The sequence below is a fragment of the Leiobunum rupestre genome, chromosome 10, assembly GCF_980474605.1.
Source record: "Leiobunum rupestre chromosome 10, qqLeiRupe1.1.hap1, whole genome shotgun sequence".
In the NCBI taxonomy this organism is placed as follows: domain Eukaryota; kingdom Metazoa; phylum Arthropoda; class Arachnida; order Opiliones; family Sclerosomatidae; genus Leiobunum; species Leiobunum rupestre.
The window spans coordinates 38,522,645-38,548,124 of NC_143393.1; the positions used below are offsets into that span (position 1 = coordinate 38,522,645).

A 25,480-nucleotide genomic window follows, 5' to 3' on the forward strand; every position below is an offset into this window, starting at 1 on the left:
ATAGCCTAGCTGATTATTATAAGAGAAATTCAAATCAATTTTTGGATCCGTGGTTTCTTTTCGCCTGTTCTCAGACTAAAAGTGTACTCTTTTTACCCTAAAACGTTTAATTCACTTGTTCTCGGACTAAAAGTGTACTCTTTTTACCCTAAAACGTTTTATTCACTTGTTCTCGGACTAAAAGTGTACTCTTTTTACCCTAAAACGTTTTATTCGCCTGTTCCGGGGATGATACTTAAATAATAATTATTTAAATAACCAATAGTTGAATAAAAATTGTAAAATGTTTAAATAATCGAAATTGAATAAGCCTATTATCTAAATAAAACAAACAATTATTTAAATAAATGCCACTTTTATTCAAATACATGCTTGGTTGCGTAAAAAACATAATTAAATAAGTTAAAATGATATTCTTTTTACCAACGTTTTTTAAATAAAGCGAAAAGTTTGTGGATAATGAATAAACAATTCCGAGCACTAGAAAAGGAGGTACAAAGGAGTAAATAGGATTTTTTCATCTGCTAGCCAGAATTTATCCGCTAAAAAAAGCCGAAAAAGGTCACCAAATAGTTTTTACTCCGACTCAAACTATTCACCATCAGACAGTCGGAGTAAATTGACGTCATAGTTTTACCCTACTCCTATATCCCGGAACAAGCGAAAACAAACCACCTAATTTCTTCATATCTTGAGGTAATTATGGCTACCTTCAATAACTGAAATCGTACCATAATCCTATATTTCTGATTGCGTGTATTCACGACGCGGAGATTAGTCCCAATTTCGAATTTCCCGCGTAAAGACCAAACCGCCATCTCGGATCGGAATGGTTTTAAAAAACGTCGGGCGGCCATATTGTCTGTGATATCTCCTAGTCGCTAATCGTGGTGCTAATGCTATTAATGTTAAAATGAATTTAAATAACGAGAAGGATAAATTTTGTGCTGGATATGCCGAAGGCATTTCTGGGAGTGATAAAATTAGGTATATGCGAAAAATATTTCTATTACCACAACCTTGTATTGCACATTTAAACATTTTCACCAGTTATCTGCCAAGGCTTAGAAACACAGCTAAACTTCCAAAATTGTGTTAGACAAAATGGCCACCGGCACAACTCGCGATAAAAAAATTCGGTCGTTCATCGTCATCAAATGTCATTCGTATAAGGCGTGGCTTTGACTAATAAGTCACAAGAATACACACTAAAAACGAAAAAATGAAAATGGGGGCAAGCAGAAATTTTCTTCCTGAGCGCTCAACAATCATACATTTATTAAACATATCAGAATAACCAGTTGCATTACCGTTCGGTTCGATTGCTTAATGGTTGTTGAACGGCAAAACTCTTAAAAACACGTTTACAATGAATAAATAAAAATGGCGGCAAGCAGAATTATACATATCAGAAAACTTGCTCATAGAAAAGGTTAATTTGATACCCCTTCCGATACCTATCGTGACGTCACCGGCGGAATAAAAGGTTGCTGAAATAGTATGGTTAATTAAAGGGTAACGCAAGTGGCCATGTAAGTGGCTCGATTTGGAACTATGTTTTCTTCTACAAGTAGTAAGTTGGTTTTGCAAGGAGGATTTTATACCGCGCGAAAACCTTATTCTCATTGGTGTAGCGACGCGGTGCAATTTCGCTCTCATTCGCGAATTTTTCAATTTCCTTAGCTCACGACCAACGCACCCAGGGTTTTAGGCTTAGCTTAAATTATTTATTATGGAGAAAAGAACGGGGTTAGTTTCCGAGAGTTTGACGTTGATATTTTAGATTTAACAATGTTTTCGAATAAAATTATTTGCCAGTTTAGTATTTTCAATTCTGGAGGTTGAAACATTAGGCCTTGGACGGGGTAAATCTTTGCGCTAGCCTCACACACTTGGTCCTATATCATGGAAGAAGGATGACATGAGTATAGGAAGGGCAACTTAATAGAAAAAGTGGGAGACTAGGCCACCTGTTATTCAGATCTGGTACTACAAAATCATATACAATAGTTGTAATTAATTCTAGAATTTTCGCAAGAATGAGCCGCGCATCTTTGCGTATTCAATTTCGTGGGCGATATGGAGTCCGCCATTTTAAAGCCCAAATCTGCCTCCGGCCAATCAAAAAATTACAATTATTGTATATGATTTTGTAGTACCAGATCTGAATAACAGGTGGCCTAATATCCCCCTTTTTCTATTGAGTTGCCCTTCCTATACTCATGACATGCCTATATCTCGTCTCCCTTAACAATTTCTCAATCATTATACGCCAACAGAATATTTATCTTTGTTTTATTAATTAAAGTCAGGATAAATTATGATGCCTAAACAGTCACTGTGGTGTAGTCCTAAAAAAAAGAACCGGGGCGCTACCTTGGTACAGCAAACTTCGATTTCACGCGTAATCGAAGTTGGCTGTACCGGCCGTTATAAATGTACATACAACTTCGATTTTTAGAGTGTTCGAAGCTGGCCGTACCTAGGTGAAATTGTTATGGTATTTTCCTGCGGGCAAAATTTATAATATATTCACACACCCTTTATTCGAGAAAAATAATTTACGAAATAGAAGCAAATCGCGCCCTGGCAAGTTGAAAAAAAGAGGCAGGGCGCGCCCTGGAAAAATGGAAAAACCAAGGCCTTCGAAAAAAGCACGGGGGCGACGCCCTGCCCCGACTACACCACTGAGCCTAAACGTACATTAAAATATGCCTATTTTCCTTGTATCTTCAAGAATGTTTTATTTCAACTTTGGGACTATGTGGAGACAATTTTGAGCGTTGTTCATAATCCCCCCTCACGCCCGAAGAGTATAAGCTCCTTCCCCCTCAAATCAAACCGGTATCTCATTGGACACATTTTTTCACATTCAAATTTCCTGACCTTTACAGACTTATTTTGTACCAATATTTTGTAATTGAAATTCCTTGACATTTCCCTGATTCTTAGACTAATTTTTAAAATTCCCTGTCATTTCCCTGATTGTTAAAGACTAATTTTTAAAATTCCCTGACATTTCCCTGGTTTTATGACTAATTTTTAAAATTACCTGACGTTTCCTTCATTTTTAGACTAATTTTTAAAATTCCCTGATTTTAGACTAATTTTTAAAATCCCTCGACATTTCTCTGGTTTTAGACTATTTTTTAAAATTCCCTGATATTTAAACTAATTTTTAAAATTCCCTGATATTTAAACTAATTTTTTAAATTCCCTGACATTTCCCTGATTTTTAAAATCCCCTGACATTTCTCTGATTTTAGACTAATTTTTAAAATTCCCTGACGTTTCTCTGATTTTAGACTAATTTTTAAAATGCCCTGACGATTCCTTCATTTTTAGACTAATTTTTAAAATTCCCTGACATTTCCCTGATTTTTAAACTTATTATTAAAATGCCCTGACATTTCCCTGATTTTTAGACTAATTTTTAAAATTCCCAGACATTTCCTGGATTTTAACTAATTTTTAAAATTTCCTGATTTTTAAACTAATTTTTAAAATGCCCAGAAATTTCCCTGATTTTTAAACTAATTTTCAAAATGCCCTGACATTACTCTGATTTTTAGACTAATTTTTAAAATACCCTGACATTACCCTGATTTTTAGACAAATTTTTAAAATTTCCTGATTATTATACTAGGTTTTAAAATGCCCTGACATTTTCCTGATTTTTAGACTAATTTTTAAAATGACCTGACATTTCCCTGATTATTAGACTAGGTACTAAAATGCCGTGACATTTTCCTGATTTTTAGACTAATTTTTAAAATGATCTGATATTTCCATGATTATTAGACTCGGTTTTAAAAAGCCCTGACATTTCCCTGATTTTTAGACTAATTTTAAAAGTGACCTGACATTTCCCTAATTTTTAAAGTGACCTGACATTTCCCTAATTTTTAGACTAATTTTTAAAGTGACCTGACATTTCCCTAATTTTTAGATTAGGTTTTAAAATGCCCTGACATTTCCCTGATTTAAAGACTAATTTTTAAAATGCCCTGACATTTCCCTGATTTTAAGACTACTTTTTAAAATTCCCTGACATTTACCTGATTATTAGACTTAGGTTTTAAAATGCCCTGACATTTTCATGATTTTTAGATTTTTTTAAAATGACCTGACATTTCCCTGATTATTAGACTAATTTTTAAAATGCCCTGACATTTCCTTAATTTTTAGACTAATTTTTAAAATTCCCTGACATTTCCCTGATGTTAGACTAATTTTTAAAATTTCCAGACATTTCCCTGATTTTTAAAATTCCCTGACATTTCTCTGATTTTAGACTAATTTTTAAAATCCCTCGACATTTCTCTGGTTTTAGACTATTTTTTAAAATTCCCTGATATTTAAACTAATTTTTAAAATTCCCTGACATTTCCCTGATTTTAGACTAATTTTTTAAATTTCCAGACATTTCCCTGATTTTTAAAATCCCCTGACATTTCCCTGATTTTTAAAATCCCCTGACATTTCTCTGATTTTAGACTAATTTTTAAAATTTCCTGACATTTCTCTGATTTTAGACTAATTTTTAAAATGCCCTGACGATTCCTTCATTTTTAGACTAATTTTTAAAATTCCCTGACATTTCCCTGATTTTTAAACTTATTATTAAAATGCCCTGACATTTCCCTGATTTTTAGACTAATTTTTAAAATTCCCAGACATTTCCTGGATTTTAACTAATTTTTAAAATTTCCTGATTTTTAAACTAATTTTTAAAATGCCCAGAAATTTCCCTGATTTTTAAACTAATTTTCAAAATGCCCTGACATTACCCTGATTTTTCGACTAATTTTTAAAATGCCCTGACATTACCCTGATTTTTAGACAAATTTTTAAAATTTCCTGATTATTATACTAGGTTTTAAAATGCCCTGACATTTTCCTGATTTTTAGACTAATTTTTAAAATGACCTGACATTTCCCTGATTATTAGACTAGGTACTAAAATGCCGTGACATTTTCCTGATTTTTAGACTAATTTTTAAAATGATCTGATATTTCCATGATTATTAGACTCGGTTTTAAAAAGCCCTGACATTTCCCTGATTTTTAGACTAATTTTTAAAGTGACCTGACATTTCCCTAATTTTTAGACTAATTTTTAAAGTGACCTGACATTTCCCTAATTTTTAAAATGCCCTGACTTTAAGACTAATTTAAAACAATTACCTGATTATTAGACTAGGTTTTAAAATACCCTGACATTTCAATGATTTTAAGACTAATTTTTAAAATGCCCTGACATTTCAATGATTTTAAGACTAATTTTTAAAATGCCCTGACATTTCCCTGATTTTAAGACTAGGTTTTAAAATGCCCTGACATTTTTCTGATTTTTAGACTAATGCACTTAATTAGTATGAGAGAGTTCGCGGGCTGATAACTTCGGTTTATTTATTTCTGCTTCCATTAAATGTACCAAAAGAGGAAAGTGAAACTGCAGCGTAGTTAGTTTTTTAGCAACAATCATGTTTTTATTTCAATCCAAGGAGAGAGTAAAATCAGAACCAAACATTCAACCAAATAGGTTTAAGCCTTTCTTTGGGGGTTTTTTCTTTGGAAATGGCCGATGGGGAGGGAGTCATTTTTATTAAGAAACCTTTTTGGCATCTTGAGAATCAGGCCTCAAATATAAACGAAATAATAGAATAATATGACTCAAATGCAACAAACTGCTGCTCCAAACGGTGGACGGATAAGTGTTCCAAGCCAACTCGATCAGGCCCAAAATGCAAAATCTAATATTTCGGGAATAACGAAAGAAACGTTTATTAAAAATAATCCATCTTAAAATCGAAGGCTCGAACATTCGTCAATTTTGCACACGCAATTTTGAATCTGAAAGTGTTTTACGAAATCCGGATCTGATTTTTCATACTTCAAAGTATGATTTTCATACTGATTTCCTGTTTTTTATAATAATTTTGTGATTTTAAAACATTTTTTAACGCAGATTGTTGGATTTTCAAAGATAATATTAGAACTTATTATAACGTAGATTGTCTGATTTTCAAAGTCGTTTTGAGATTTTAGTACATTTTTTAACGCAGATTGTCGGATTTTCAAAGTGATTTTGATAATTTAGAACATAATATAACGCCGATTGTTGGATTTTCAATGTGATTTTGAGATTTTAGAAAAATATTTAAACGCAGATTGTCAGATTTTCAAAGTGGTTTTGATATTTTAGAACATTTTTAACGCAGATTGTCGAATTTTTAAAGTTATTATGAGATTTTAGAAATTCTTTTAACGCATACGCTCGTATTTTCGAATTTTCAAAGTGATTTAGAGATTTTAGAAAAAATTTTAACGGATATTGTCGAATTTTCAAAGTGATTTAGAGATTTTAGAACATTTTTTAACGCAGATTGTCGGATTTTCAAAGTGATTTTGAGATTTTATCACTTAATTTCGAACTGTTTTTCTTATTTTCAAAGTGTTTGTATCACTTATTTTCGCCCAAATTTCGAATTTTCATAGTGATTTTGAGATTATGAATCTATATTCGTCCAGATTTTAAGACTTTCAAAGTGTTTTCTATATTTCTAAATTTTTCCAAGTGTATTTAATTACGAATGTCCGAGATACCAAGCTTAGATGTTAAAGAGAGGAAAATGAATGCGTTGTACCTCGTGGTTAAAGACATCGGAACTGACCAAATCAAGTAGGCCAAAGAGTGATAGTACCAAATGTAAAACTGGTAATGCAAAGAACGGCTACAAGCGACTCCTATTAAATTCGCAGTGAACATGGGCCATACAATTTCTTTACATATTTAAAATTAAGGATTAAAAAACGCCAAGGATGAATGGTAAATGTTAACTGAAATGAACGCGAGTATTAAATTAAAATGAGGATACGGTTGACGCTCAAGTCATTGGTCTCTACTGGAAACCAGCTTCTCAGTTGTAGTAACCTTCGATGTCAAGGAAAATATTAGAAAGGCTTTCAACCTCCAACTGAGAGGTTCGTGTAACGTAAGTGGTCTGAGACGAAGATTACGTATAAGCACAAACTACCACGAATATCTCACTACATTAGGTAGTCTGACCACTGAGTCAGACATGGGCGGGGCTTGTTTGTTGTAACGATGGTAACGTATCGCCTTCCCAAACGATTTTATTTCAACCATTGAGTTGGGAATATTAATCTAGAGATCCAATCAAATCTGCTCCCCGCGAAACAAGTTTTTGAAAATTACGAATGTGTCGTCTCCTCTAAAATGACGAGAAAAGGTTATCATATGACCCGTGGCGCCATCCATTATTTAAAAAAAATCTTTTTGCTGGAAAACGCGTCTTATTTGAAAGAACCATTGAGAGATAGACGGCGCCACGGGTAGAATGATAACGTTTTCTCGTCATTTGGGAGCAGACGACAGTATTCTTATTTTTAAAAACTTGTTTCGCGAAATATTGAAATCCGACGTTTTGATTGGATCTCTAGATTAATATTCCCAACTCAATGATTTCAACCTGATTATTTTTATTGGCAAGGCTTAGCGTTAAATTTTATTTCGTTAAATTATAACTCGAATCTTTTTGGATTGAAGAAAAATAATTGAAAATATTAATATTACGCACCTTTGTTAATGATAATTAACAAATTTCGCATTTGAATGGGTATTTTTTATCAGAAATACGAATAATATTCTTCGTCGGTTGACGCTTGGAATCCCAATGGCTATAAAATGCGTAACTCACTCTGCGCATGTGCGAAGGTATAACAAGGAGCGGCCATGTTTATAAAACGAGAAGCTATAATAGCGTGTACTGTTTTTTATAAATGGCCGCTACTCCTTTGCACTTGCGCAGACATTGTTACGGCCATTTTCCCCGATAGGGATATACCATGAATCTATTTAAACATAAGCCTATCATAAGGTCCCCATAAGCAAAGGTCTAGGTCAAATTTTTGACGATCACATACCCGTTATTAAGAGATAGGTATTCAAAATCTGCGCCTCCTAGTGGCCACATCATCAACTAGGCATTTCCCAAAATGAATTTCGCGCGTTGCATGATGAATGCGCAGAAGGCGTGCGCGAACGTTTTTAAACTTGGAACCACGCGGGAGAAAATCTCCGCCGCTAGCCCTTAACACCGTAGCCAAGGCTTATTCACAATTTTATCACTTTCAAACTTAAAATTAACACTCATCGTTGCAAAATGATTCATCGGAACCTAAAACTGGCTTTTAGAAATAAGAGAATTTGTTTCTGAAGGTATTTATTTTCCAAATTTGAGATTTAGACGCGTTTTGTGTGGCATTTATCAACAAGAGCGTGGCTGCTCTACCAAGTAAGATAATATTTTAGATTTTGAAATTTTGAAAACGAAGATGGCGCTACTACCCTATCGTCGTACGTAAATTTTTTTATCTCCAGGACAACGCCGTTAACATGGGCCCCTATGGTAGACCTTTGCTTATGGGGACCTTATGATAGGCTTATGATTTAACCCATGAATATTCAATTCTATCATTAGCCACGGTATACTCGGAGATAACGTAGGGCGGAGCCTATTTTCGCGTGACACAAATGATTTACTTTTTTAAGCCAATAAGAACGAATTCGGAAATGATGTCATTCTAACGCAAGATAATTCACGGTGTTTAATCCATGGTTCACGAGGGCAGAATTACCGCGTTATTTTGTGAAAAATAAGGTTTAAAGTTATAAACATTTCTATAATAAAAATATAAAATGAAGGAATGTAACTCCGATCTTTTGAAAGCGATTCTATCGAGTGCCTGTGAGGTTAAACATACAAACTCTCTCTGATAAGCTAAGCCTCGGTGATACTTTGGAAGAAAACCTGAATCAGTGTTTGCCATATTATTAATTAAATAATTCAATTCAATAGATTAATTATACATACTGTAAAAAGGAAAGCTAACCATAACGCGCCATGCCCATTTTAGGAACTAACGCTACGACTGGATCTTGTTGAACGCTTTTCACGCTTGTTGTAAATTTTGTAAAATATCGTTTGTTGCGGCATGGTTGCGGCGTCACGTGACCATTGAGAAACTGAAAAACTTGGGCTACGTTCAGCAGCAGTCAACGGAAAAAAACCCGATGGATTTGATATTTTCCACCGATGAGCTTTTTCGTCATTATGACGTCGTAAGTTGCTGAACGCTTTTATTCATGGCGTTTTCCATTTGATTGCTCAAGATTCGCTCTGAATCTGTCTCTGACGTCATAGATCTCGCCCCAATCGACTAGAGTAAAACCGCAAATGGAACATTCCATGAACATATTCCCGCACTTTGTTGTTTTTCGTCTGCTAGTAATTTGAATTTTCGCGTCTTGGTCTGCCATTTTGCCAAAAAATCTAAAGGAACACGCGAAAATTTGCTCCGATCTCGATCTCGATCCGTTGATCTGTCGAAATTGGCAGATCGGTTTTGGGCGATCTCGGAGTACCCGAGAGCGCGAAATGGAACACGCGAAACTTGATCGGGGCAGATCCGAGCACGCTAATGGAACATAAAATGTTGATCAGAGTGATCTAGAGTGCTCGAGAGCAGTCAAATGGAAAACGCTATCAGTCATCGGTGTTTTTTAAAATGTCGTAGCTTTTATAGTAGTTTTACGTCAGAAATGACGTCAGTCATCGGAAAAACCGACTCCTCCAGCCGATGACTTCAGTGAGTAACCGATGACTATCGTGAGTCAAAACCGGAAACGCGACAAAGCGTACAGTAGGAAACCGATGTCACCGATTAGAGATCGGTGAGTCCGATTAGCTCTGCTGAACGTACCCCTGCTCTTACAGCCGATGACTTCGTTGCTCAACGGACGGGCAACGTGACGTCAAAACCGGAAGTCCAAAAACCGGTTCAGTAAAAAATCGCTGACCGTTGAGCTCAGCGCTGAGATTTTTTAGGCCGCGTTCAGTAACAGCAAACGGTTGGACCGTTGAATGCGCATTCGCTACTGTACAACTTTTTTCACTTCCGGGATTGGCGTCACGTTTGCAAACGGAGAGTCAACGAAATAAGCGTCTGGAAGAGCCGCTTTTTTTGTTGATAAACGCAATCGTGACGTCACAGCACGCGGGAAGGCTAGTTGCAGACGATATTTTATAAAATTTACAACAATCGTAAAAAAGCGTTCAACAGACGTGGCGTCACGATTGGTAACGGAGATCAACGGTCAATTAACCATTTCCCCTCCGTTGAGCGTCACTGAACGCGGCCTTAGAGTTATTGAACGCAGCCCTACTTCGACTACGTTACTATTAATTGGCTCCGCCTCACGCGTCGCCGGAGGTGACCTAGGGTATTCCAGTTGAATATTCATAGCGATACGATACCAAAGATATTCGGTGGCCAGTTCACTTTCACTCCTCATTGGCTTAAAACGCGTTGGAGTATTGTTGCACAGATAGACTTAATTAAAAAAAAATTGGTTTTTTTTTTACTTTTTCCATTTGAAAAGAAAGATGAGCAATAGAAGCAAATGGAAGGCGAGTAAGGAGACATGGAAATAACGGTTGGTGAAGATGTCCTCGGGTAAGAAACGCCAATTGACAGTCCATTGAAATAGGAAAACACGTCCAAAGTTAAACGCCCTGCTGACGTAGGCCACCGGATCGGACAGTAAGAATGGTAAAGCCAATATAATCTGTGTCAAAGAAGTTGTTCGATAATATTATAGGCTTCGTGCGAAGTTTTTTTTTTTCATAAGTATCGCCGCCTACCGACCGAGTTTTAAATTAAATATATGAAAGCCGTCTGCTCGTTCAAAATTATCTCTGCACAACAGCTGAAAGTTTCAACCAAGGATAATTCCTAAGCTCGAAGCCTATAGTCATATGCCGTTAATATGATTCAGATTCCAAAAATAACAAAATTTTCGTAAAATAGTTCATTATTCGGACAAATGAGGTAGTCTCCTTCAGGCCCGTACAGAGATATTTTGGGCCCTGGGCAAATTATTCCATCGCGGGCCCTTCTATATGAAATTTCCAAAGGCAAGGCATAGTGCGCTATGGTACAGGGCCCCTAAAAAGCATGATTATGAGCCTTTTCCCCCTCTGCACGGCCCTGCTCTCCTCTCGAAAAGGTAAGTAGATAGATAGCGGTAATGCAGACGCTATTAATTTTTCCTTGGAGGAATAAAACAAGTATACAGGAGTTGCGGAGAGCTGCGAAATCGGTTTCGTCAGTGACCGTGAACTCGCGCGAGTCGGAGGGGTTCAAACGCGACTAGCGCCAACTGCACACGGAATTTTGCAACTATTCTCATTTTTTTGCATTGTTTTCGCGTTGTCTGGTTTGTTTTATTCCTCCAAACAAATACGAGTCATTTTGGAAAAAGGCGCAAAAAATTTAGAAATGTTTCAAAACAAACCAGACGACGCGAAAACAATGATATAAAATGAGAATAGTTCCAAAATTCCGTATGCAGTTGGCGCTAGTCGCGTTTGAACCCCTCCGTCTCGCGCGAGTTCACGGTCACTGACGAAACCGATTTCGCAGCTCTCCGCAACTCCTGTATACTTGTTTTATTCCTCCAAGATTTTTCCTCGTCGTTATTAGTAAATTTGACTGCATAAATAATGAGACTAGCATTTTAATATAATGTTTGCATCGTTTGCTTATATTTTGATAAGTTTGTTTTTTAATTTGTCGGCAGCAGACGCTACATCATAGGCGCTACCTCAGAGAAGCTAGCACCGTTACGCCACCTAACGAAATTCACACTTCTGCCACCATGTTTATTAGAAGATAGCGGTGATTGGCGGTAATTACGTTCAAAATAAATCGTTACGGGTTTTAGATTAAGTTTCTACTCCCTTTAACGGCTTGTTATAATTGTCGTATTTGGTTATTTGGTAACTGGTCGTTATTCACATTCTACCCATGCCCAATTTTTACTGAGGGTTATTCACCAAGACTCTACAAAGACTATATAGCGTGCTTCGTCGCTGTTTAGCGTCAACTCTTTTTCGTGTCTTAGGAAATATAGCGCCATCTGCTTTAATATACGTCAACTAAATATGTGAAGAAATAACAGACGACTTTTGAATTTCAATGTTTTTAGGTTGAACAGAGAGAATTTTGAACAAGGAGACAGCTTTCATACATTCAATTTAAAACTGGGTCAGAACTTCTGAAGGCAGCCATACTTGTAACCAAAATTTTAAGTAAGCACGAAGACTATATAGCGACTGAAACGAGTCTAGGTGGCTTAACGGCGCTAGCTTCTCCGAGGTTGCGCCTATGATCTAGCATCTGCTACAATTTAAAAAGTCATAAGAACGTTTTTTCTTAAATATACTTATATATTATATCAAAATCTAATCGAACAATGCAAAAATTATGTTAAAACGCAAGTACCATTATTTATTAAGTCAAATTTATGAATTAACAATGAGGAAAAACTAATAGTGTCTGCTTTAGCCGATACCTATCTAGGTTTCAATGGCAAAATAAAGAGGGCGTAGTCATAGTTTTCAGTCGCGAATACTTCACATAAGTGCGTCAGTTCCCTATCTTCCAAATGTTAAATATTTTCAAATTTATAGTAAACTTTGGACTAAGTTATTAGACCCAAGTCTTGAATATTTTAAAAGAATTCACTTGACCAAAGTACCGTTAATTTTAATAAACAATTTAGTACATTTAAATAAAATTGTATTGTTACCCCGCAAACGTACGTGCAGTAATTTTTATTACTTTGATGTCCGTAGTTTTTACTCTCCGTCAAGCTCACGAGATCTCAAGAAATCTTGTCCATTTGACGTACGCCATTATTCATTAATATTTTCAACTAACTGACGCACTTATGGAACTTATAGTTATAATTATGTAATGTTAAAAAATGGTGTGATAAATAATATTTGATAAATGTAATAATTTCCTACTTGAATAAATCCACAGAGAAGTATGTGTTGGACTGTTGTTTTGAAACCCTGTGCACTTAAAAGAACAAAATATAACGCTGGAGCAAACAGCAAGATGTTCATTTTCACAGACACTGCGAAACTAAAAAACATTCCGGATTAAAACTTTTGCTATGATTTAAGAATAAACAAACAACCAAGTACCAACCTATATAATGCACATCCAAGTGTCCACTTCTGGGAAATAAATAAGTTTATTGCACCCAAAAGGAGCAATGTTGCTATAGGATCATTAAATAGTCTGAGTAGAAATATGGAATGAATTCTGTACGATGTACAACACATGAGAACCAAGCAATATGGTGGTATCTACAAAGAAGAATAGCCGTTTTTAACTGATTGAATTCTCATGTAAAGGTGGGCTGGATAAACTTGCATTTTTACTCTTTATGTATATCCTGAACACTAAAATTAGAGTTAGTAGGTAGAATAAGACGAAACAGTACTGAGCTCGAAGTAAATCTCCGCCATGGTTGGTGAGATAGTAAAGGGCTGTGAAAATGTAGACGTGTCCAGCTGGATATCTAAGAAATAGGTTTGAATGTAGGGTCTGCTGTATCCATTGTATTCTGCGACTATTAATCGTAATTACACCAATGGTCCAGTGCCACCTTCCAGTTGGGAGTAGTTGTGTGTGCCATTTACAAAGCCCTGAACTTGTTGCATATACGCATTCCAGTCAATTTCAGTGTCTAAATTAGAAATGCTTTATTTTAATCGAATCTATAAATGTGAGTGTGTATTAGTTTTACATGGCACTTTTTTAATGATTATGAAGTTGAGAAACAATTCTGAAAGAAGTAAAATTGCTCCGACAAGCCATGTATGTTGTGGTTTGCAAAGGAGGTTGGTGGGGGAATATGTGGTACCTAAAATCTTAAATTTTTTCCAATAAGAATTTAAAGATTTTTTTAATTTCCCAATTTTCGTTTGTTTCGAAGTTGATATACCACGTTTTCCACCACCAGGAGCCATGCCGACTGGCGCACACTAAAAGTAGGTGTACGCAAAGAGAATGAATCGAGCAGACCGATCTTCAGACGATTCTTCGCGAGCCATCGCCGGGCTATCGCTCGCCCCTTAACCGCCCATTGGCTATTAAACACCAAAACTTAGATTTTAAATATAAAAAAATTACGAAACATGTTTTTTCTTTGCCTATTTTTTTAAGTTTTGAAAAGCTTCTCTTCTAATAACTTTCAATTCAATTTATAAGGTATGAGAATTGTACTGACCTGCAAAAAACCTACACTTTATTTTAATTTGGGCTACATTTCTTTAAAATTGGGCTATTTAGTTGAAACAGTTGGCAACACTAAATTAAGTGGCTCGTCACTAGTGTTAGCGTGTCAATGATTGAATGCCTGAGAGTTAATTAATTGTTAGTTGGCTTTAAATAGGGTTAACTTTGAAAATGGTAAGTATTTTTCATAATTAAATATATTATAGATATTTTTTAAATACGTACTCTTCTAAAAAATGGTATTTCAAAGCCATTTGTGTTTATTTAATACTAAAATTAATGTAGTACCTGTCATGTAAGCCTACTTGACTTGATACCTTAATGTAATGTAAACCTAAGCAATTTAACTAAGAATAATAATATTCATTATTAAATTTAATTTTGTAAATCAATTGTCAAATCAAGTCACACTCTACATTTACAGCCCTTGAAACTTGATGTCAAAAGAAAGCTTCTTGCGCGATCTGATCGTGTAAAGTGTGTAGATCTTCATCCTACAGAACCATGGATGTTGGCTAGTTTATACAATGGCAATATTCATGTTTGGAACCATGAAACCCAGCAATTAGTCAAAACCTTTGAAGTGTGTGATCTACCAGTCAGAGCTGCAAAATTTGTTCCGAGGAAAAACTGGGTGATATCGGGTTCGGTTAGTATTGAATCTTTAGAAATAACCCATATTTTTTAACTAAACTATGTAATGTTGCTTTCTTAGGATGATATGCAAATTAGAGTTTTTAATTATAACACTCTAGAGAGAGTTCACGTATTTGAAGCCCATTCAGATTATATACGTTCCATAGCGGTACATCCTACCCAACCATTTATTTTAACGTCAAGTGATGACATGCTGATTAAACTCTGGAATTGGGAGCGTCAGTGGGTCTGCAGTCAAGTCTTTGACGGCCATACCCATTATGTCATGCAAATAATTATTAATCCAAAAGATAACAATACATTTGCCAGTGCTTCATTAGACAGGACTGTCAAGGTGAATTTGTTAGTCACTTTTTGGTGAAATTTTTGTTTTCTAATCTTACCTCTTTTATCTTGAGGTTTGGCAACTTGGTTCGAGTAGTCCCAATTTCACATTAGATGGCCATGAGAAAGGTGTCAATTGCGTTGATTATTATCACGGTGGTGAAAAACCTTATTTGATTTCGGGAGCTGATGACAGACTCGTAAAAATATGGGATTATCAGGTAATTATTATTTATTTTATTTATTGCAAGAGAGAAGCTCAAAAAGACATAACACGGCTTATGTTTGAGCATCGGTACAGAATGATATGAACAGGTACAAAATACAAAAAAAGTAATGAGATAACTAATGCCAAGTAATTATATTTTAATATTTTATAAAACAAGAGCAGAAATTAAAACTAAATTGAGATTAGAGGGCCCCAAGTGTTTGCCATGTATATAACTGGAAGCTTTGTTCCGAAAGAGATCCGGTGTTGGAATATTAATTTATTTCTAATTATAGAATAAAACTTGCGTTCAAACCCTGGAAGGCCATGCTCAGAATATATCATCCGTGACATTTCACCCGGAATTACCCATAATTATGACTGGTTCTGAAGATGGAACTGTCAAAATTTGGCATGCCAATACATATAGACTCGAAAGTACTCTGAATTATGGATTAGAAAGAGTTTGGACCATTTCTTGTTTGAAAGGTTCAAACAGCATTGCCCTTGGTTACGACGAAGGAAGCATTATTATTAAGGTGAAATTAGAGTAATATTAGTTTTAGAGTAATATTAGTTTTAAATTTATTATTATTTTTTAAATCTGTTTCCAGTTGGGTAGAGAAGAACCAGCCATGTCCATGGATGTTTCTGGGAAAATTATTTGGGCCAAACATTCTGAAATTCAACAGGCTAACTTAAAAGCAATGTCGGATGCTGATATCAAAGATGGAGAACGACTCCCATTGCAAGTGAAGGATATGGGCAGTTGCGAAATTTACCCGCAAACTATCTCTCATAATCCAAATGGAAGGTATTCTTTTTTTGCGACCTTAGATACTCGAGAGAAGTGATGTTAATTGAAAATTATGTTTTTACCTAAGATTTGTGGTTGTTTGTGGAGATGGAGAATACATTATTTACACCGCAATGGCATTGAGGAATAAAAGTTTTGGTTCGGCCCAAGAATTTGTTTGGGCGTTAGATTCTTCGGAGTACGCTGTCCGGGAAAATGGAACTTCAATAAAAATTTTCAAGAACTTTAAAGAAAAAAAGGCGTTCAAGCCTGAATTTGGGGCTGAAAGTAAGGATAAAATTCAAGAAGTTATGATAGTTTCAATCCACTAATAATGAAATTGTTTGTTTTTATTGTAGGTATCTATGGTGGTTTCATGCTGGGTGTAAAATCCGTTAGTGGTTTAGCCTTTTACGAGTGGGACTCGTTAGAGCTTATTCGAAGAATTGAAATAACACCAAAACACGTTTTTTGGTCCGAAAATGGTGAACTGGCTTGCATTTCTACGGAAGATTCTTTCTACATTTTGAAATATTCAGCGGAAGCTGTTAACAAAAGCAAGGAGACTAAAGAAGGAATAACGGAAGATGGCATTGAGGAATCTTTCGATGTAAATTATTTTATTTAAATTTTTTGTTTATTTAACTAAGTATATTTAAAATATAGGTACTGGGTGAAGTGCAAGAATGTGTTAAGACTGGTCTTTGGATCGGAGATTGTTTTATTTATACTAATAGCGTTAATCGTTTAAATTATTATGTTGGAGGAGAAATTGTTACCATAGCCCATTTGGACAGGTAATTATTTCACGTTTGCGTCTATTATTAACATTGCAGTGACCAATGTTTTATCTTTCATAGAACAATGTATCTTTTGGGTTACATTCCCAAAGAAAACAGACTGTATTTGGGTGACAAAGAATTGAACGTTGTGTCATTTTCTTTGCTCCTATCTGTTCTGGAATATCAAACTGCAGTCATGAGAAGAGACTTTGAAACTGCCGATAAAGTTTTACCTACCATTCCAAAAGAGCAAAGGACCAGGGTGGCCCATTTTCTGGAAAAACAAGTAGGATATTTTTAAATATTATTTGTTTTTAAATTCTAACCACTATTTTCCTGAACTTAGGGTTTCAAAGCTCAAGCTTTGGCCGTATCTACTGATCCGGAGCACCGATTCGAATTGTCTCTTCAGCTAGGAGATTTAAAAACTTCGTATCAGTTAGCGCAGGAAGCTCAGGTACTTCTTTTACATTGGGAAACTTATAGGAAAGGAAAAACAGATTTATTAACTTTATTTTTTCCCAAAATAGACTGAACAAAAATGGAAACAAATAGCGGAATTGGCCATGTCTCGTTGCGAATTTCAATTAGCACAGGAATGTTTACATAATGCCCAGGATTACGGTGGGCTTTTACTTTTGGCAACTTCTTCCGGTGATGCGCAAATGGTTCACCGTTTGGGTCAAAGTGCCGAAGCCAGTGGAAAGAACAACGTTTCGTTTCTTTCTTACTTCCTTCTTGGAGAGTAAGCTTCAAATTTTTTTGCGCACAATTAAAATTTTATAAATATAATGTACTTTATACTATATTTTTAACACTTCAGAAGTGAAAAGGCTTTGGAAGTCTTAATAAGTACGGGACGTATACCAGAGGCAGCCTTTTTTGCCCGTACCTACCTACCCAGTCAAGTATCGCGAGTGGTCAAGTTATGGAAAAGTAGCGTTGCTAAAGTGAATGAAAAAACCGCTCAAGCTTTAGCTGACCCTGAAGAATACGAGAACTTGTTTCCTGGAATGAATGATGCTTTAAAAACTGAGGAGTATTTAAAAGCTGAACGTCTCGGAAAATTGCCAGCTTCCGATTATACTAAAGTGCCAGTACGTATTGTATTTATTTTTTCATCGTTTATTTTTCATAAAAATTAATTTATTAACTTAGGCTGCTCATGAAAGAAACCCTGTTGAAGAAATGAAAAATGCTGATCCATCATCTTTAAGTTTTGAAACTGAATTAATTCAATCTCCTTCAGTGTCAATGGGCCCTCTTCAAAGTGAGCCATTGTTTCCTCTTCAAAGCGAGCCATTGGTTCCTCAAAACTTAGGAGAAACAATTGAAAGCGTAGCTTCTTCCATTACCGCAACCGCCATTGAAGACTCCAATTTGGAGGATGAACTGGACTTCGAAATGAACAACGTTGCTTTTGATGACAATATTGATATATCAGTAAGACACTTAAAACTAACAAGAAGACTACCCGAGGTGTTTATATTCGATTTCGTTCAAACTCCGGTGGTAAGTAGACCTTAGTGTAACTTGAAAATCTCAAAAAGGGTGGACAAGAATGGGCTTTAGTTTTGCCGTGATAACTGTAAATTTTTTAGACAAATTTTCTCTACGGAAATTACGTGTACTAATTTACGCATATTTAAAAAAATTTACCAATATTTATTATTTAGCCAAACCTGCGCCCAATTTAAGTATATTTATTATTTACCCAAATTTACCATTGAATGTGTATTTACCACAATTTATCCATGTTCTGAATTATGTTTCTAATTAATTAATCTTTTAAATTTTGGAGAAATATTAAAATTTTTGGTTTTCCCATGTAAATTTTCGTAGAGAAACTCAGGTTTTAAGTTGTAAAAAACATTTTGGTTTGCCATGGCAAAATGAAAGGCCATTCTTGTCCAGCCTTTTAGGAAGTTACACCAAGGTCTACTTATCACCAGAGTTTGAACAAAATCGGAGATAAACTTGTAAGTCCTATTTCAAAATAGTATATTCACAAAATTTACTTATCTTTAGGAATTAAATTTGGATGAAGATCTTTTAAGTGATGACTAATTGAGGTTTTTTTTTATTTTCAAAATTTATATTATACAAATTAATATTTCTGGAGGATACAAGTTGCAGAAATAAATAATTTAAACACGATTTATTTAGGAAACGTTTTTTACTGGCTTTTATTAGGTTAAAATTAGTTTTAAGTAGTTTTTTAAACCAAAATTTACTTTGGCTATGAGTCAAACAAGGTAAATAAATTGCATAAATTGGTTGGTGTTACGTAATTATAATTCCCTTTTCTGATAGGAAGGAATTTGTACTATTTTCCATTTCAACTACCCGCACTAGTAGGTTTAAATCTCCGAGTTCTTCTTCGTGATTTTCTCTTAACAATTTTGTCATAAACAATATACATTCCAAATCAAATATCCTTTTCTGACATTTCATTTGGATCAAGGTTTCCTTACATTCATTGATTACGAAGTCTAATAATGATATGAATTCTGCAAAGTTCATTCCATGGTGAGCGTGAAGAACTAACTACGGAGGACAAAATTCAATGTTAATTGGTTTTAATTTTAATACCAATAACATCTTACTTGACAAGTGACATTCCAGTGATCATCGTTTTTGCAGTCTTCTAATTCATCCTTTACTTCTTTCAAAGCGAAGCACATGTTCCTCCATATTAAATCTATGTTGCATCCGTTAAACCAGTTGTGATTCACAGATATAGTATCTTCCTATAATTTTCCGATTATTTAGTAAGTCACTTTATAATGTAAAAATTGGCATATCGTATTTTTACTAAATTCCAAACTTGGTGATGCCAACCACTTGGGACAAATATAATTTCATCAGCTTCTTGAATTACTTCGATTCCTTTTCCATATTTTTCAAAATATTCTTGCGCTTTAGGGAATTTTGAAAGATCTTCTAGGTCAGGTGACTGAATATCAAAAACTAGTTTACCGTTTACATCTAAGAAAAACTTTTCTGCTCCTGTGAAAACAAAAAAATTGGGTTGATTTGGTGAAAAAAAGGTGTGTTAAAAAAAATACCAGGAGGAAATAGTAGCCACCGTTTCCGACCACAAACATTTGCTGACCAACTGTACGAACCAAAAACATCAGTGTGAAAAGGAGTCCTATATTTACCGAATAGGTTTTATTCATTATTTAATTTTAAGTAACTTTTATAGAAATTTTGTACCAAGTTCCTTTTGGCCCAATGTATACAAAACGATAATCATCTTGCAAATCCATTTGAGATATGTAGAAAGAATTTAACCAATCCGATTCAAAGTACTCTGGTGTTTTGTAAGCATTAAAGTCAGGGTGAGTTCTGTTAATCTTGATTGAATTTAATTTTTATGAAGTAAAAAGTGGGTATTATCTTTGCAGAATATATTTACCGCCGTAAATGCCAATCTTTCAGGTATAAGCAAGGCATTTTGGAAAAATCGTAATTTCCTTCAACGAGTTTCTGACAGTATTTGATATACTGAGAAAGAAGTACATATTCCTTTTTCTGAGAGTTGTATTCCTTTACCGAACAGTCTGCAACAGGTACAATTGCTTGCCCTAAAGTGTTTACATGCTTTATAATTTGTGTTTTTCATTCATTTATTATAGTATTAGTATTTTCAAACCAAATTGTTCCAAAATTGCCCTCCAATTCGGTGTTCCTTCATCTGTCACCCATTTTTTAATTTCCCAGTCTATTTGGCTTTGTGCATTCCCATTCTGTCTAACTACGCAAGGCTTATTTGTTATCATGAACTTTTTAAAAAAATCTAGATAACTTAATTCATTCATTGAAAGTTTGTGGATTTTATCGTCTTCATATGTTTTGTAATTAATTCTGCAATGTGAAAATTCTGCCAATTTGCTGGATTCTACAGAAATCTCAGTTACATTAGCCATACTGAAAATAGGGATTTAAATAAATAGCCTGCCTAAAAAGAAGAGTTAAACAATAAATAGTATGAATGAATTAAAGCTCCCGTTTGGAGTTATTCTACTACTATGCTGGAGTATCAGTGTGCAACACTGTGCACTTACCAGGAGACTACCCGAGGTGTAACTTATCGATTTTGTTTAAATTCAGGGATTAAAGTAGGACTTCATGTAACTTAAATAACCTCAAAGGGAAAAATGAATTGGGCTTTAGTTTTACCATGGCAACCGAAAACGTTTTTGACAACTAAAATATTATATTTCTCTATGTAAATTAACATGGCAAAATTCAAAAAAATAATTAAAAAAATTTGGCAGAGGCGGGCAGAGTTAACCGTAAATTTCGCACTTTACTGACTTTACACACATTTTGGCCCCGAACTTTGGAGCCCCTTTAAATTTGGGTAAATATCTAATTTTGGGTAAATATCTAATTTTGGGTAAATATCTAATTTTGGGTAAATATCTTATTTTGGGAAAATATCTTATTTTGGGAAAATATCTAATTTTGGGAAAATATCTAATTTTGGATAAATATCTAATTTTGGGTAAATATCTAATTTTGGGTAAATATCTAATTTTGGGTAAATATCTAATTTTGGGTAAATATCTAATTTTGGGTAAATATCTAATTTTGGGTAAATATCTAATTTTGGGTAAATATCTAATTTTGGGTAAATATCTAATTTTGGGTAAATATCTAATTTTGGGAAAATATCTAATTTTGGGAAAATATCTAATTTTGGGTAAATATGTAATTTTGGATAAATATCTAATTTTGGGTAAATATCTAATTTTGGGTAAATATCTAAATTTGGGTAAATATCTAATTTTGGGTAAATATCTAATTTTGGGTAAATATCTAATTTTGGGTAAATATCTAATTTTGGGTAAATATCTAATTTTTTGTAAATATCTAATTTTGGATAAATATCTAATTTTGGATAAATATCTAATTTTGGGTAAATATATAATTTTGGGTAAATATATAATTTTGGGTATATATCCAATTTTGGGTAAATATCTAATTTTTTGTAAATATCTAATTTTGGGTAAATATCTAATTTTGGGTATATATATAATTTGGCGTATATATCTAATTTTGCGTAAATATCTAATTTCTGGTCAATGTCTAAATTTATTTCTATTTAATAATAAATACATTCTAATATTTCACTTCAATTAAAAATTATCTGAAACAATATGGTTTAACTTTAAATATAATATTTGTTTTAAAAATGGTTTCACTATCTAAATTATATGAATTTCGGTGGCAAAAGAAATTGAGCATGCTTTTCATTCCCCCAACCCCTCACTCGGCCTTGGCAGAGGCGGGCAGAGTCAACCGTAAATTTCGCACTTTACTGACTTTACACACATTTTGTCACAGAACTTTGGAGCCCCTTTAATAAAGCTTTTCGAATTAAATTTACATAACCTGCTCAAATTTTATTCAATTTAAAAACTTGATAAAATTTCATCCAATTTACAGTAGCTGATGAAAATTTTATCCAATTTACGGTACCTGATAAATCTAAACAAATTTAGACATTAGATATGAATTTACCCAATTTACAGTACCTGAACTACCCAAATTTAGACATTTGATATGAATTTTACCAATTTACCTAAATTTAGTTATTTATAGTAAATTTACCCAATTTACCCATTTGAGTTTAGATTTTTACCCAAATTTATTCGACTTTATTGACCAGAATAACCCTTAAGACTAATTTTTATCCAAATCTAAAAAGGTACGGTACGGTGGTAAATTCCAAAAAATTTGATCGATTTGTCGTGGAATGACCCCAAATTTAGAAGTTTACCAAAATTTAGATATTTACACAATTTAGATATTTACCCAAATTCAGATATTTTCAATTAAAATATTTACCCAAATTTAAATACTTACTCAAATTTAAATACTTACCCAAATTTAAATTCTTACCGAAATTAAAATACTTACCTAAATGCAATTTCAATATTTAAATTAAAATATATACCAAAATTTAAATATTTACAAAATTTAGATATTTACCAAATTTGCATATTAACCTGAATTAAAATATTTACAAAATTTAGATATTTACAAAATTTATTACTCAAATGTAAATACTTATCCAAATTTAAATACCCAATTTTAAATAACCAAATTTAGATAGTTACCCAAAAAAGATAGTTACCCAAAAAAGATAGTTACCCAAAAAAGATAGTTACCCAAAAAAGATAGTTACCCAAAAAAGATAGTTACCCAAAAAAGATAGTTACCCAAAAAAGATAGTTACCCAAAAAAGATAGTTACCAAAAATTACACATTGACCAAAAATTAGACATTTACCCAAAATTAGACATTTACCCAAAATTAGATATTTACGCAAAATTAGATATTTACCCGAAATATTAGATATTTACGCAAAATTAGATATTTACCCAAAATTAGATATTTACCCAAAATTAGATATTTACCCAAAATTAGATATTTACCCAAAATTAGATATTTACTCAAAATTAGATATTTACCCAAAATTAGATATTTACCCAAAATTAGATATTTACCCAAAATTAGATATTTACCCAAAATTAGATATTTACCCAAAATTAGATATTTACCCAAAATTAGATATTTACCCAAAATTAGATATTTACCCAAAATTAGATATTTACCCAAAATTAGATATTTTCCCAAAATTAGATATTTACCCAAAATTAGATATTTACTCAAAATTAAATATTTACCCAAAATTAGATATTTACCCAAAATTAGATATTTACCCAAAATTAGATATTTACCCAAAATTAGATATTTACCCAAAATTAGATATTTACCCAAAATTAGATATTTATCCAAAATTAGATATTTACCCAAAATTAGATATTTACCCAAAATTAGATATTTACCCAAATTTAACCACCTTTGTTTTAAATAATTTCATAAGAATCTTCGATTTTGCCATGTTAATTTACATAGATAAATATATTATTTTAGTTGTCAAAAACGTTTTCGGTTGCCATGGTAAAACTAAAGCCCATCGCATTGTTTCCTAGGAGGGGTTATACAACCAGCGTGTCCATCTGTGGGTGTGTGTGTGGCCTGCAAACGCGTTCGCATTTTCGGGGCAAAGGGTAATCACTGCGTACGCAGTCGAACAACCGTTTCAGCAGTTTAAAGATTGGCAAAACCACCGTGTGACGGTCGCTACGTTTGTTATAAGTGCGTATTCTCCAACTCCTTCTTATTGACTTTTGGGACAAACCGAGTGCTGAGTGTTATGGCAACCTCTCAACTTCCAATGGCAGGGTTTCCACTAATTGTTTACGGTAATCGTCTTAGTTTCAATTTGCGATAGCATCGAGCGGGATAATAATAATAAAATAATAATCAGCTAGGCTAATACCCAAGGCACCTTAGGCCGAAGTCATCAAGCGACTTTTATAGCCTTTAATTCAGGTGGCCGGGTTACAATGCGTAGGAGGGTGGTGGCAAGCCCTGCATGCCACGCGATCGAGCCAACAGCTCCCTACACTAACTATTACCGTTAACCTCAACAAGTTTTTATGGAAGGGGAAACCGAAGAGCTCGGGGGAAAACCCCTTAAACCAGTGGGGGGAGAACTTGCAAACTCAACGCAGAAGGAGTTGTTCCGAGTTCTCACCCAGTGCCACAAGCTGGGATCGAACCCGGGCCCTCCTGCATGACAGGCGAGTGTTCTACGACAGAACCACCGATACATGTTACAGTTCACAGAAAATTATAAGCTCAGCTTAAAGGGGCTCGAAAGTTCGGTGGCAAAATGTGTGTAAAGTCAGTAAAGTGCGAAATTTACGGTTAACTCTGCCCGCCTTTGCCAAGGCCGAGTGAGGGGTTGGGGGGAAGGAAAAGCATGCTCAATTTTCTTTTTCTTTTTTGCCACTGAACTTTGGAGCCCCTTTAAGCGGAAGCGTTTATTACAAATTAACAGAGTATTAAATTTCGGTTTTTATTAAAATAGAACGAAATTTCGTGTTCCATTTAAATTATTGCATCGGAGATATTATAATGTAGCGTCTTCTCTGTTGATTAAAAAGAATGCGCCGCCCAAGTTTAGAACCCGAACCCTTCTACATGGCAGGCGAATGTTCTACCCGATACATGTAACATTTATTTGAAAATTATAAACTCAGCTTAGCGGAAGAGTATATTAATGGTTTTTACCTCTCCGAGGGGACAAAGTCCCCTAGGAGGGGTTATACAACGACCGTGTCTGTCTGTGGGTCTGTGGGTGGGTCTGTGGGTGGGTCTGTGGGTGTGTCTGTCTGTCAGGACTGCGAACGCGTTCGCATTTTCGGTGCAAAGTGTAATCACTGCGTACGCAGTTTCTCAAAGGGTTGGCAAAACCACCGGGTGACGGTGAGCGTTAACGGATGCATTTGCGGTTTGGTTTGGATGGTGTTTTTTCGCTCACCGTCGTGACGGTTTGGTGTATTACGTTTTTGTAATGTTTATGCGTAGGTTGTGAGTGTTGAATTTGTTGTGTTTGCGTTCTGATGGTTGTGCATGTTGAGTCTGTTGTGTTTATATGGGCGTTTT

The 25,480-nt window shown here is 34.4% G+C and overlaps 3 protein-coding genes across 3 annotated transcripts; 1 reads left to right on the plus strand and 2 right to left on the minus strand.

The window, feature by feature from the left end:
- Positions 1 to 5,466: 5,466 nt before the first annotated feature.
- On the minus strand, positions 5,467 to 13,960 carry Alg3 (Alg3, alpha-1,3- mannosyltransferase). The gene is made up of 9 exons (XM_090160999.1): positions 13,691 to 13,960; positions 13,531 to 13,630; positions 13,315 to 13,462; positions 13,087 to 13,247; positions 12,900 to 13,020; positions 10,452 to 10,654; positions 6,882 to 6,937; positions 6,651 to 6,786; positions 5,467 to 5,756 (listed from the first exon to the last, which is right to left on the minus strand). The coding sequence occupies exons 1-9, from the start codon at positions 13,911 to 13,913 to the stop codon at positions 5,609 to 5,611; spliced, it is 1,296 nt and encodes a 431-aa protein (XP_090017125.1). The 5' UTR covers positions 13,914 to 13,960; the 3' UTR covers positions 5,467 to 5,608.
- A 249-nt stretch (positions 13,961 to 14,209) lies between these two features.
- beta'COP (coatomer subunit beta') lies at positions 14,210 to 19,109 on the plus strand. The gene is made up of 15 exons (XM_090159640.1): positions 14,210 to 14,355; positions 14,606 to 14,830; positions 14,897 to 15,172; positions 15,237 to 15,383; positions 15,667 to 15,909; positions 15,985 to 16,184; positions 16,255 to 16,454; positions 16,526 to 16,776; positions 16,833 to 16,963; positions 17,027 to 17,234; positions 17,295 to 17,405; positions 17,479 to 17,693; positions 17,772 to 18,045; positions 18,107 to 18,391; positions 18,977 to 19,109. Exons 1-15 carry the CDS (start codon positions 14,353 to 14,355, stop codon positions 19,013 to 19,015), a joined length of 2,808 nt encoding a protein of 935 aa, XP_090015766.1. The 5' UTR covers positions 14,210 to 14,352; the 3' UTR covers positions 19,016 to 19,109.
- JMJD4 (jumonji domain containing 4) lies at positions 19,086 to 20,994 on the minus strand. Its single transcript, XM_090159641.1, has 7 exons — positions 20,607 to 20,994; positions 20,370 to 20,538; positions 20,168 to 20,299; positions 20,017 to 20,102; positions 19,764 to 19,957; positions 19,555 to 19,698; positions 19,086 to 19,495 (listed from the first exon to the last, which is right to left on the minus strand). Exons 1-7 carry the CDS (start codon positions 20,878 to 20,880, stop codon positions 19,232 to 19,234), a joined length of 1,263 nt encoding a protein of 420 aa, XP_090015767.1. The 5' UTR covers positions 20,881 to 20,994; the 3' UTR covers positions 19,086 to 19,231.
- Positions 20,995 to 25,480: the final 4,486 nt, after the last annotated feature.

Excerpts from the sequence above, each read along its gene's own strand:
- Alg3 (XM_090160999.1), bottom strand. The coding sequence starts at position 13,913 with ATGGCTCCTGGTGGTGGAAAACGTGGTATATCAACTTCGAAACAAACG. Across the intron at positions 13,631-13,690 it reads AATCATTAAAAAAGTGCCAT|ACACTGAAATTGACTGGAAT; the intron begins GTAAAACTAATA and ends TTTCTAATTTAG. Across the intron at positions 10,655-12,899 it reads TTCTCTGTGGATTTATTCAA|ATTATATTGGCTTTACCATT; the intron begins GTAGGAAATTAT and ends TCTTTGACACAG.
- beta'COP (XM_090159640.1), top strand. Across the intron at positions 16,964-17,026 it reads ACCATAGCCCATTTGGACAG|AACAATGTATCTTTTGGGTT; the intron begins GTAATTATTTCA and ends TATCTTTCATAG. Across the intron at positions 18,046-18,106 it reads CCGATTATACTAAAGTGCCA|GCTGCTCATGAAAGAAACCC; the intron begins GTACGTATTGTA and ends TTATTAACTTAG.
- JMJD4 (XM_090159641.1), bottom strand. The coding sequence starts at position 20,880 with ATGGCTAATGTAACTGAGATTTCTGTAGAATCCAGCAAATTGGCAGAA. Across the intron at positions 19,958-20,016 it reads GTGGCTACTATTTCCTCCTG|GAGCAGAAAAGTTTTTCTTA; the intron begins GTATTTTTTTTA and ends TTGTTTTCACAG. Across the intron at positions 19,496-19,554 it reads ACTGGAATGTCACTTGTCAA|TTAGTTCTTCACGCTCACCA; the intron begins GTAAGATGTTAT and ends TGTCCTCCGTAG.